Source organism: Planococcus citri, chromosome 1, assembly GCF_950023065.1.
Source record: "Planococcus citri chromosome 1, ihPlaCitr1.1, whole genome shotgun sequence".
Taxonomy (NCBI): Eukaryota; Metazoa; Arthropoda; class Insecta; order Hemiptera; family Pseudococcidae; genus Planococcus; species Planococcus citri.
The window spans coordinates 62,669,803-62,683,655 of NC_088677.1; the positions used below are offsets into that span (position 1 = coordinate 62,669,803).

The following is a 13,853-nucleotide window of genomic DNA, read 5'->3' on the forward strand; positions in this document are numbered from 1 at the left end:
TAACCCGCACCTATCTCTTACCCTCGAGCGTGAGGGTTCGAAAATAACGAAATTTTTCTCCTTTGTAAACCCACCAACGCGTACAATCACGTTCGTTTCTTTTTCGCACTAGTTTCCGCTAATTCCGACGCAAAGTTTTTTCCAAAACGTTATTTCGAAGCCGCTAAAACTTTTACACCGAATTGCCGGGGTTCGTTTTAATAAGAATTTGTTGATTTTACAGCATATTTTCGACGTGCAACTGTAGCTACGTAGATTTTAGGGTGTCGCGTGATCAACTTGATGAACAATGTTGGAAAAATGAAGAAATTTTCATCAACTGAGTTCTCACACGTGATTCATTTCTTATCGTGATTGAAGTTACAGATGACGAATTTGTGATTTTTTTTCTTTAGTATTTGTTTCGTTTTCCAAAAAATTGAGATTTTTCTTGAAAAAAAAAATATATATGTAATTATATATTTACAATTTATTATGACTCGAGGAAAATGAACATAAAAATGAATCAAAACAATAAATTATACTTGAATTGAAAAACAAAAGAAACTCGTGAAAGTTTTCGGACACATTAACCTATTAGAAACAAGTAAGTTCGTTATCTGCTTACATTTTAATGTACAAACTACTACGACCAATCTACCCAAATTCGAGTTGCAACCTCCGCCACCGTCGCTGCCATTTACTCTCCAACACCATCGACGAATGACCGAAACGTAACAGTACGAAGGAAGGTGCATACTCGTACATCCCCAAGTATTATTATTCAGATGGTCACTATCATGAGAAATTTAACGAACCGGAATTATTAACCCCTTTTGAACAGACATACTAACTAACTCTACACGTCGCGTCGCCGTCTACTTCGCCAGTTTTTCTAGCTTACCCTTTCATAATTTTGAAAATTTCCACCATCGGTTATAATTTCATTTGGAAATCACCTCGTACAAAGCTACTAGGTACTCGTATTTTATTCGTGTAAAATGAACGCGCTCTCTCGCGTCTTTCTACGTTAATTAATGTCGTAGTAACATGACAATAAAAACCTGTATCAGAAAGTAATATTACGAATAAGGAAATACCTACTAAAATCAGATAAAAACAAACACAACAAAGTGTAGGTACAAGTGTATAACAATGCCTTTATTGTGCACATAAACCAAACAACAACAAAAAGATACCAAATTTACTTCAATTTTTTTAATTAAAATTGTTGTATTGTTTGAGTTTCTTTGTTTTATAAAACATCAAACTTTTCGAAATAAGTATATTTGGAATGGTCCTCACTTCATCGTTGTTTTTCTGTTTTACGTAGGTTCCTATATCTACCTACAGACCGAATTACATTATGTTGCAATTTTCATAATTTACCCTTCGAAAGAAAAACTTTCAACCAAGATCTATATTTTTCTTACAACTTTTAATAAATATACAAAAAAACAAAAATAATAAATAAGGTAATTTTAAAAAATACAAACAGCGGCTTAAAAATAATTTCGTAAATCTAAAACAAAAAATCTAATTTATACTTTTCTTTTAGTCGCGTATTGTTGTTTCAAATTATTACGTAATTTGTTACATTTTTTACCTGTGAAAAAAATAATAAAGAGATGAATTAATTTTTTCGACTTGGAAAATCTCCTCAACCTATTTGATTCTATTTAAATTAAGAATACTTACTGTCTTTTTGTTCATTTTTTGGGCAGTTCTGCAAAAAAAAAAAAAAAAAAAAAATGAAAATGGATAAGTAAGTAATTTTAAGTAAATATAAGTATAGAAATGTAAATATCAGCGAATAGAACTGAAATAGTAAATATTTACCAGTTCGAATTCTCTCCATAGGCAATGTTGAAATTGAACTGCTATTGGATTGCATATAATTCCAGGCTCACTTTGCGGCCATTCAACTGTAAAAAATTTTTTTCGTAAATGTTATTAGTAGGTACCTAATTGACAATTTTCTGTTCAGGTATTAGAACTGTAGATATAATTGTAAATACTGCGTACTGAAATAAATTTCATGATTTCAAAAAATGAAAAAAATGAAAAAGTGGCCAAATAACAATTTTAAAATACCATTTGACTAAAAAAAGACAAAATTCATTAGATAAATGAATTAATTCGAAGGGTCAATTTAAACTTGTAAGCAGATGGTACTATCTTAGAATAGAAGAAGATGATTGAATCTGATTAAGTCTGGCCAGATCTGGTCAGATCCAATCAGGTCTGTGTCTTATCTCCGTTGTGTAGCTGCGGCAAAGATGAGAATGAGACAGCCGCTCATGTTTTACTAGTTTGTACACGATTCAAAGATGGACGTCCAGATCCTCCAATCGATGTCAGTGACACTGCTCACATCCACTATTGTCGTAAAGTAGTCCGATCACTGTGGACTCTTGAACGTAATCGATCTCATGTAATACCTCCTCCTAGATTATGATTAATTAAATATTGTCCCCTTGTTTATTCCCCATTGTATTATTTTTTTTTCTCGCCCTCCCCCTCCTGACCTAGATATAATTTTCGCTTCTTCATCATATTATTATCTATTTTATTGTAGTTAATGCGAATTCTTTACTATTTCTTGTTTGTTGTGTAGTTTGGTATGGTTTATGATAAGAACCAATAGGTATTCGTAAGTTGTTCCTTATATTGCACAATAAATTTCTCCCACCCCCTCGTGGGGAATGGGGACACTTTAAAAAAAAAAAAAAAGATCCAATCAGGTCTCTCCTAGTGGATCTGTTTGGCCTGAACAGATCTATTCGATCGAAACCTTGATTTGACTCGTCTGATAAGATCATAGTTAGGTTAAAGTGGATCCATAGAATGCCCAAAGCTAATCGCGTATTATGATCATTGATCTCTTTTTGTTATTTACCCATTTTTTTATTTTATTTTTTTCTAAAATGACTGACAGAAAGTTCGAAAAATCTAGGACCTGTCCCATTAAAGCCTTTTAGAATTCCATGATTGAAATCGAACAGACTTCCAGCCAACAACAGTAACTTATTCAAAATAATTTAAATTATCGAAGATGATGACGATATCGTAATGTCGTAAAATTTATTTTAAAACAATAAGTCAATAAATTTTGAAATTCTATAAAATTAGAGTTGGTCTTGTGAATGTTATCACAAAATCGCCCTCAAAACATCGTACGTAGTAATAATCAAAATGTTTAAAAACTGCTTAAAATTTTGTAAAAAATATTCTAATGCTGACTGAATTCAAATTCTAATGAAAAATTGTTTAAAATCTTCAAATTGAACCCTACAAAATTAATCAACGAAGTACATTTCTTTCAATTTATTATTTTTCTAGTTTTTGCATCAATTTAAGAAAATTTTGCATAATTTATTTGCAACTTTAGCCATTTTAAACAGCATTTTCTACTATTTTTGTGTCATGCAAAGGCAACTATGACGCTTTCAAAATAAACGTCGTGGAATTTACGATTTTTTTGACAGGATTTGATGGACCTATATCGAAAAAGTAAGTTGAAATTCAGAATCACCGTTTCTAAAAATCCAATAAACCACAGGTCACGTGAATTTCTCAATTTTTCTGATATTTGAGGTCCATTTTAAGGTATAGAGGCTTCGTGTCAAAAAAAATAAGTGAAAAATTGAAATTTGCGTTATATAACAAAGGATTTATACCACATCATTTTCATTCCCTCCCCAAATCGACCAAGTTTTTTTGATGGGGAGGAGGGGGCATTGGGGTGTGTTTTATTAGGGTATCAAAATCCTGGAATTGAACATCATATTTAATATGAAAAGACGTAGGCACATAGACCTGCCAAATTTTTCCAAGGGTAACCTCAAAAATTGAAAGTTGAGCTTTTGTAAAAAAAAATACTGCAACTTTGAATTCTCAAAATTCTCAAAGAACAATTTTGAACTTTTTTCCAATGCCTTTCAATACTATATAAACAGATTTACTCCAATTCCAACTGATTTCTATGCAAAGGACTCTCAATATCGATATTAAAGTGAAAAGTTGGAGCTGCAGAGTGAAAAATTATGGGATCCCATTCCACGTTCTCTCCACTCTCCGAGGGGTACAGGAAAAAATGATTGATTTTTTAATTTATCCAATGGGAAGAACTCATGAAAAATTTCGAACAAAATCTGAAAACCAAGGACAAAAATTCTAATATGAAATAGACGCGGAATAGCTTTTTAACGTTTTTACGGCAAACTGGTTATGCAATTTTATTAACACGAATGATACGAGTGCAGGAATTTAAGGAAAAACTTCGTTCCAAAACTATATTTTTCACCCATTACTGAACCCTGTTCAGGAGAACAATCTCAACCAACACTTCTCAATTTTCACCCCTCGAGGGAGGTGGAGAAGAGAGGGTAAAATAATCACGGTTCTACTCAGCAAGAGAAATTCATTTCAAATACATATTTTGCGCAAAATTGGAAGACTGAGACTGAAGCTAGAGAAGATTTTTTTTGAATAGTGGAATCAACAACGAAGCTTCCCAGGAGCAATTTGGTAAGAACTTTTTGAAGCTAAAATTTCAACGGCCCTAATTTTTTTTTAATTTTTTGAAAATTGCTAAAAGTCAACATTTTTTATTACAAATTGCCGATTTTTTTTTTTTGAAAATAATGTCGTATCCATTTTCTTATTTCCCAAATGTCTTTATTTGACTTTTTTAAAGAAGTACATATAATTTGTGGAGAGCAATTTTGTTGAAACAGATAAAAAGCATTCGAATTGGTTGAAATGGAAATTTTTAGGATTCGGTTTTCAGGAGAAGGCCGAAATTGATGAAATCAAGTTAAGCGATGATGAAAGAACATGAACCTATGTTTTTTTTTGTTTATTTAGACCAAAAATAATGACTTATTTGAAAAAAGTCTTCATTTCAGAATTTTTTTTGAGTCATACGTACTTCAGAACGATCCAAAACAATCAACATTGCTCGTCTACATGGGGTAGAAAAAAGCATTAAAATTTCATTTGATCCAGTTTTGGTGATTTTTGCAATTTTGAAAAAATGAAGGTTCTTGCGCGTTTATACCAAGATGTCAATTGATTGGAATATTTTTTTTAATTTTAATATTCTCCAGGAAAGGCAACTTTTAAACTCATCCTAAATGGGCAAGAATGCTCGGTAGTCAAATTTTTTCCAACTCAACAGGATAAAAAAACCTACAGGACTGTTTGTATGAATTTTTTTCAATTAAAAAAAATTAAAAATACTTCTTGTGAATATGACACTCCTAATTTCCGTGTCAAGGTTTTGAAGAAATTAAACAGTCTTCCAATTTTTGTTAGAAGAAATTTCTTTGATTTTAACATAATTTTGATGTGAATTCCAAAATGAGTAGGTATTCGCATTTTACTACTTGAATCGTGCACCTGCAGATGGATTTACCTACATACATCAGTGCAATACAAGTTGCTGTCTCTTTAGAACGAAGGATCCCGTAATCTATTAAAATACAGCATTAGGCAGTTGAGATAACATCGAACTTATGCTTTCCTCAATTAAAAAGCCGTAACCCCGAATAAAAAATTATTTTAATTACGATTTACGAGTATATTTAATGAATTATACAATCCCTGGCAACTTTTTGGGGGGTTTGTTTTCTCCGACTCTTACAGGTAAGTATATCAAAGATCGTCTTCATATCTCCCCCTAGCTCTGTACAACCTTTTTTTACCCATATATTTCCACCGTAAAGTGGAGTCTCCCTTTTGGAAAAATACCCTCCTTAACAATAATTCGTATACCACGAAAAAATAAATAAAACAAGAGCTTATCGCGTCCAGCGTCTCCAGTCGCATCACACCGTGTACTTTCTCAAACAACCAAGACCATCGAATGCAGAAATTCATACGAAAAGAAGAGAAAGTAAAAAGCACCGTCGTCATATAACGAAAAAAAAAAGGAGGCAGAAAGCAGATAGAGAAAAGGAAGCGTATAAGGTAACCCTTTTTCTTTGGCTTTTAAAGGGGGTGCATGGCTATACAGTATACACTGTCATAGGTTTTATTTTCTTATAAAAGTGCAGCTCGCTCTATTCTTTCACAACATTCAGTCAATTTTCCTGTGTGCTTTTTGCTTTTATTATTTTTTCTATTAGATGTTGTGACGTTTCCCCCAGTTTTCTTTGGCTATTATGCTTGATTGCTCGCCATTGTGAGGCTACGTTTCTACTTGTCGAGTTTAATAAAATCCACTGGCAAATGGACAGTAATACAAACGGCCCACTTACGTATTTTGCCATCGCGCTCGGCTCGCAGTCGTTACCAGTTAATACGAAAAATTTAGCTGAGAAAAAAAAATACTTACGATATTTTTCACTCAAACATTTCGGTACGGCTTTTTGGGCTAATTCTTTTTGCCAGTCTTCTTTGAATAAATCGTTATTCAAGTAGATTTTCATTTCGTTGACATTTAGATCACCGTCTGATGTTAGCTGTACGACAATAGAGGTTTTCATTAAAGTGGATATTCTATGTGGGTGACATTTTTTCTTTCGCATACAGGGTGTCCCAGAAATACGTACATAAGGTGGAGGTGGTGTAAAACTTGGATACAACTGAATGGCAGTATCGAAGTTAAGGAAGGAATTATTTGAACAGTCGGGCTTCATTTTGAACAAGATGAAGACTTGTGAACAAAATTTTACGAGTAAAAGTTCATTTTTTGAGAATTTTTTAAATTGAAAAAAAAAAACGATCTACTTATTGTGACAAATTTTCAAGTTTTCCTCAATTTTTTTCCGACGAAATGAGTCAATGGGAATAAATATTTGTACTTCATTTTAAGACTCAAACTCAAAAACAACATTTTTTGGCATTTTAGATCCCAAAGCAAATATTTAATATTTTCCTAGGACACCCTGTACAACTAAAGTGAAAATCGTCAAAAAAAATATTCGCTTACTATTTTACGTTTCTTTCCAACACATTCATACACGCACTGTAAACAAAAAAAAAACGTTCGTCAGAATATACCTACGTAGTGAAATCCTAAACCAGAAACCGAAACCCGAAAATACATCTTTTGCAACTTACATATTGTAATTTCTTCATCATTTTGTATTTCTCGCACGAGAATAAATTCGGCGCCTCTTGTAAAGGAAGATCTACACATATATGGAAAAAAAAGAAAGCAAAGGGGATAGAAAAAAATCAAATTCTATTCGTGTAGAATTTTAATGCAAAAAATACGCGAATTTGCTAGAAAAAAATATGTAGGGTATATCTTACCTTGTTTCAAACGTTCTGACACTTCTTCGTAACATGTTTTACCCAACGTTTTATTCTGATCTCCGAAATTCTTGAATAAATTAGTTTTACCGCAACATGACTGCAAATGCAAAAAAAACAACATAAAATGGTCGTTATTTAATCGTTTCAGTTTACCTATAGCATGTCACGTATTTTAATTGTCATATCTTCATTAGATTAAGGTATAGGTACTGTCTTATAAGATACCTAGGTATACGTACTTTTCTAGAATGCTGCTTGCATTTGAAATGTTCATCGTTTACAATTTCATTATCATCAAGAGGACTCCTTCTAGGCCTCATCAGAGGCCTATCTTTTTCTGACAAGTATTCATCTATCTCGGATTGGAGATGTTTAGCTATAATAAACAATACCAGATTCTTTACATATGAAAGTAGGTACGTATATCTATATAATATACCTATTAGTTACTCGTACATGCAAATCGTCTAAGCTTATTTTTATTTTCGTTTTTTATAGACTATTAAATGAATATTAACACGTATTGTAAACTTGAACGGATTTTGTTTTGTGTTTTCCTTATTTTTTTTTTTTTTTTTTTTTTCAGTGTAAAACTGGAATTACGTTCAAGTACAAAGATATTCGAATACGATATACCGTTACTTGAAATTATTACCGCTGTAAATCCGTGCCGTCCGATTTCACTCAACAGATAATACCACATGTTACCGCACCTTGACTTTAAAAAAACACTCGTTCCAGTTATTCCTCTCTTGTTTGTGCATCATACGAGTACAAAACAATCTGTATATTTAACGCGACTTTTAAGGTAATTTAGTCGTTTTAACGGATGATTTCCAATTCGTCGGAAATTATTTAAATTTTTACATTTTTGAATGTCTGTAGGTATATACCTACTTAGAGAGTTAGTCATCTTCTCATGAGTATACCTACTTAAGTTATTGAGCAAATAGAATTGAGTTTTGAAAAACGATTGGAATTTTTTATTTTTTTTTTTAAATTTGAGATTCTTTCGAACAAAATTGAATTATTACAACCTTATTAATCCTCTAAACTTCCATTGAAATTTCAAACCATCTAAAAAATAATTCAAAAAAGAATCCTACAAAAAAAAACTATTTCAAATTTTTTCAACAGTTAATTTAAAATTATGGATAAAATTGATATTCTTGTTTAAAAATTACGTCTGGTACTTGAGTCTCAGAAGATGAATGAATCGATAAAAGTAATTGATTTTTATTTTTAAATTTGTTTAGGTCAAAGTCATTAAGCCACAGTACGATAATTCCTCTTATCGTTCATTGAACATCTCAATAAAAATCATGAACGTAGGTCTAGGTACGTCACATCTTTTCATCGGAATTTACGATTTTAATTAATTAAAGTAAAGCTTTTCAATACTTTTGTAACGAACAATTGAAAATGGCAATATTGATAAGCAATTAAATAGGTATTAGGTAGGTACTGCGATGGAAAAAAGGCCTTGGTCAGTTTTTATTAAAATTTCAAAAAAGTTTCAATGTCGCCTATGCCACAGGAGATGACCGACCTTCATCATCGCGACAGTTGAATTAGGTAGGTACCTAACTTATAGTTTAGAAAAATATGCTTCAAGAACCTTCTCAATCAAAATTTCTAGCTGTCTTGATTAATTTTTCATTTTTTGGTAATTTTTCGAGAAAAATCAAGAATTTTTATCAAGTAAATGAATATTTTTTTCAAAAATATAATATTAGTTTTACCAATCTGAAGCCTCAAAATTTAGATAGAGGAAACAACAAATTTAATTTCTGCCCATTTTCAAGAATCTCCCTCTCCATCTTCCATCTCAGTGAATTTCATTCGAACACTCCTTGATTTGATTATTAAATCACCTTTTTTCAGCTCCTCATATTTTTGAGGAAATTTCCAAAACTCAGACATTTTTGTGAAACATCTGAATGTGTTTCAACTAATTAATTACAATAGTGGAGAAAATTTTGCCATCTATCTCAGCAGGCAATTAGTCAGTTTGACGATTGATTCTGATTATTATTCGTTTAAAAAATTACGCTTGAGATGCTTCACTAGAATTAGTTGCAACGATAAATTTTCAAGCTGAGGACTTCAAAATTATGTAGAAATTAGTGTTCCAACCCTCAAATCAATTTTTATGTCTCTGAAAATAGGAATGTTGAAAAGTGGGGAAAATCACAGGCTAATTTCGCTGAAGATTCATGACAGTCTGAAATGAAAACGATTACCTAATTTCGAGTTTGGAGAATTGATCTGAATAACCGAATTAGGTTGTTGAAGTTTTTGTCACAGAAGTTCTGAAACACCTTTCCAATAAATTTTCTTTTTAATTGAGGAATACTCCTCAAAATGCTCAGCTAGATTGGGCAAGAAATTAATTAGAATTCAAGATGCAATAAGAATAAGAATAGGTAAATGAAAAACAATGTTTTAAAAAAAACAGTGAAAATTGAAAATGTTTTCGTTCAAGAGAATAAAATGAAGTATAAGGAAGAAAAAATGGCTCAAATCAAAATTCCAGTACCTATTTCAATACCTAATTCTTAATGACACTTACATATTTGAAATGTCTAGGTACCTACGTACCTGTGTGAAAAAATATTCGAAGTTTTAGTTTGAGCAAAAGGAGTGTCCACATTGTCCAATTATAAGCCCCTGGGAAATCAGCAACTTCATTATCAAATTTGATGCTCGAATTTTCCAAAATTTTGATATTTTTAGAGTATTTGAAGGACTGGAAGATTTTGGTTTGAGGTAATTTACCCAATCGTAAATAAAATTTTAAAATTTGTCACTTAATATGCCTAAGCAAAAAACTCCTCAAGTGGTACTCTATATTTTGAACGAAACACAGCCTGGTCAAAAAAACATGTTTTGAAACCTAGAAAACTTTCTAAAATTTTGAAGTGCTGTTTTTACGACGATTTTTTAAAATTTTTACATCGTTTTTTTTTAAAATATAAACAAAGTGAACCAGTGAGAATACTTGGTTCAATGCCTTTCTCTCTTCTTTAAAAATCATCGATTTTAGGCCACTCTGAAACCTCCAGCGAGATTTAAAATTACCTACTCTAAAAGAGCCAAAATTGAATTTCATCACTTTGGTTAGTGCTTATTGGTAACCATCTCAAGAGCTTCGGATGGTCTCTGAAAATTCCAGGGGTTTCAGTTCAAAAGTGAATTTTTAAGTAGGTAAGTAAGTACCTAGCCATTTTTAAATTTCAGAAAAGGTTGAAAAAAAAAATCAAATTCTCAAAAGCTGTAGGGGATTTGGAATTTCTCGTGAAACTATAACGGTATCTCAATGAAAAAAATTTTTTCTCTGAAATTTCGAGATAACGACATGAAATGTTTGAGAGGTTGATTGAAACGCCAATCAAAGTTATGGATGGTACAGTCCATTTTTGGTCCCTCCAGGGAAATTTAAAAATAATTCTGGAGAAAACTAAAAGCTCGTTGAAGGCTACAAAATGACCTGAAATTGGCAGTTTTTGAAGTACCTAAACAGTGGTTGAATTGGAGTAATTATTTAACACTGGTTCATTTTGTTTTAAAAAAATGATAAATTTCATTAAAAAGTTTACCAATTGCCATAAAAACACAATAATTTATAAAAATTTACCAAGAGTTCAAAAATTGGTTTTAGCATCTAAAACTTTGAAATTTTTCTTCCAAAGAATTCCTAAAAACCCATAAATTCTCATTAGAAAAAAAAAAAAAAAAAAAAAAACATGACACCAAATTTGTTTGATTTGAAACCATCAAAATTGGCCAATATTTTTCTAGTAAATTGAAAATCAACCGGCAAGATTTCATTTCAATAAAATACTGATAGATCTTCATCACTCTATCTCCTTATAACTCTTCGAGCGATGCTCGTATCCGTAATTCTTAAAAAAGAAAACCAATCCTCGATGGTTGATAAAAAAATTTCAATATTCCTCCCTTTCACATCAAAAACTCCAGGTAAACTGCGGTAACCGAATCCCAATAATGGATTTGAAATTGCCACAAAAGCCACAAAACTGCACCAGCACCATGCACATCGACCAGCGATTGTTTCATTCAACCCTTCATAGAATATAAATTAATAACCGCGTTTTCGAAGCCGGCTAATTGTGAGCTTTTCAACGAGGTATCACTTAATATCACATCGTGGAGCGTAAAAGTGCCTCCATTTCGCCATATTTCACAGGGACGCCGGTACCAGGCGGTATCTGTAGAGTATGCTGCATTATACGAATGAAAAATGAACGTGCATTTTTACACAGGGAAAACTGATAATAGGTGTACGCGGTATTCTAAAGGGTTGCTTTTTTACAAAGCATAAATCTAAATTTTGAGAATTTATCGAAACTATGCGCAAAGACCAGAAGAGGGAAATACGCGTAGAAAGATTTATTCATGATTTTAAAAAATGAAAATTTCACCACGTTGAAAATATCATGTAGGTAGCATAAGAACTTGCCACAATGTGCATTATCGATAATAAACAATCGTCGCATAGAGTGAAACACACTGACACGAATTTAACATAGTTACGAGATTAGATGGTTGAAAAAAAATAGGAAAAGGTATGAATAATAATCAACTCACTAAATTCGGTATCTTCGAAACAATAGCTTAACGGAATACAAACTAATAACGCGGCTAAAAATAAACGCATCATTAAATTGTTTATACTTGCTACACTAAATACTCAACAGGTACGACTGAAGTGCGACGAACTCTTTCATTCTGTTATATACGAGCACAACACGGTCGTCATAACAAGCATCGAAGAAGGTATAAGGTTAGTTAGGTCACAAAATGCTTGTCTCATGACTTGGAGTAATAAAGTACAACAAATCGTTACACAGATTCGTACACACCGCAAATCCAGACCAGACCAATGTCGTCATCATTATTGTAATTATATTTATCACTCGGTTACACGCGTTTTGTGCAACCAAATCATCGTGTCTCGTCACAACTCTATAACTGTCCACTGGGTACTGGGTAGGTAGGTATTCTTCCGCCGGATCATGGTAGGATTGTAACGATGAGCATGTGTTTCTGTAGTTTTGGAATCATTGCGAGATAGACGATGCTCGTATATGTTAATAAATTCTCTCGTATCGCTGTGAAATGGTCACACCGTTACTCCAGCAGTAATATTGCATTATTTACAAATGCATACATGATCACAATGCAACTGCATACAAATAGGTATACTATAATGCCTACAGCTTGATTGGATTGCCGGAGTTTCGACCTAGATGTACATTTACATTCTGAAGATGTTCTCAAAGGGCTCGTGTTTGCCAATATTTTCAAATTGCTACCCTGTAAAACTATTAACATAATATCGTATGCTGTGGTTAGCTGTATATCGAGTCGACATTTGGCATGGAAAATATATCGCTGACCAGAATTTAATAAAAAATGTACGCGTTTGTGATATTCATCGAACACGAAAAAAATTTAGACATATGCAGATTGCAGGTATTGGTGTGATGCTTGAATTTTGCAGTAGATGGGGGTGGATAATGCATCATGTACAGTTGTACATGTACACTAATTAAGAAACTACCTACCTCAACAGTAAAAAAATCAAATTAAGCGGTCACATTTTTTTTGAGATCATTTTAATACCTATCCATGAAAGGTCTAAAAGATTGAATTTGAAAACTTTTTGTGCTGGTCTTCTTGAAATTAGGGTGGAGGAATCAACATAACATCGAAATTACACCGCCATAAAAACATTCCTGTTTGGTAATGTACTTAAAAAAAAAAAAATTTGGACACCTTTAAAATCAAATTTAAAATAGGTATAGCCTAAAAAACAAATTTCCTGAAAAAATGAAAATTTTATCGAATTAAGAAGGAAAACAGAAATTTGACTCCCACCACATTTTCAAACTTATGCAACTCCATTAGTGATGATTTTGTCTGGCTTCTTAAGCTCATTGAGGGTCACCAGTATGACTTCTCAAGGTCATTTGACAGACTGTCTGGACTCCCAAGGTCACTGACCCACCTGTCTAGCCTACCAAGGTTGTCGGTCTGTCGGTCTGTCTGTCTGTCTGTCTGTCTAGCATATGAAGGTCATTGACCCATCTGGCTGGCTACTCAAGGTCGTCTGCGCGTTTGTCCAACCTCTTAAGGTTATTGACCCGTCTGTCTGGTCTCTCAGCAATTATTAATTTCGTTTCAAGTTCTTATGAAGTCAGATTTGATGCTGCCAACTGCCCTAATTTCGGACACTAACAATTTTTTCAATTTTGCTTGATAGGAAATAATGCATAAAATAGTAGAGATACCATGTCAGTCTATCGTTTCAAAATCGCAAAAGAGTGGGACCGGAAAGATATACAATTTTTGCGATATTGAGAAATTAGATGTAGAACAGCATTCGTTCTCACCATTTTTGAGCTAGACTCAATACTTTTCGATATATTGGTCAAAAACCGATTTGGGGAGGGCTCAGATCCACAAAGGGGGAGAAGTGGACACAACATGCTAAAACTGGTTTTTGAAACTCGTATCAACATTCCATTCGACAATTTTACATTTTTTTAGTGCATTTCAATTCATCTCACGTGCGTATATAG

The 13,853-nt window shown here is 32.6% G+C and overlaps 1 protein-coding gene across 1 annotated transcript; it reads right to left on the reverse strand.

Moving 5' to 3' along the window:
* Positions 1-1,119: 1,119 nt before the first annotated feature.
* On the reverse strand, positions 1,120-12,097 carry LOC135833234 (uncharacterized). Its single transcript, XM_065346939.1, has 9 exons — positions 11,857-12,097; positions 7,485-7,621; positions 7,243-7,342; positions 7,048-7,118; positions 6,917-6,952; positions 6,320-6,446; positions 1,819-1,904; positions 1,678-1,705; positions 1,120-1,585 (listed from the first exon to the last, which is right to left on the reverse strand). Exons 1-9 carry the CDS (start codon positions 11,927-11,929, stop codon positions 1,521-1,523), a joined length of 723 nt encoding a protein of 240 aa, XP_065203011.1. The 5' UTR covers positions 11,930-12,097; the 3' UTR covers positions 1,120-1,520.
* Positions 12,098-13,853: the final 1,756 nt, after the last annotated feature.

Excerpts from the sequence above, each read along its gene's own strand:
- LOC135833234 (XM_065346939.1), bottom strand. The coding sequence starts at position 11,929 with ATGATGCGTTTATTTTTAGCCGCGTTATTAGTTTGTATTCCGTTAAGC. Across the intron at positions 7,119-7,242 it reads GTCAGAACGTTTGAAACAAG|ATCTTCCTTTACAAGAGGCG; the intron begins GTAAGATATACC and ends ATATATGTGTAG. Across the intron at positions 1,905-6,319 it reads ATGTTTGAGTGAAAAATATC|TTGAATGGCCGCAAAGTGAG; the intron begins GTAAGTATTTTT and ends AATTTTTTACAG.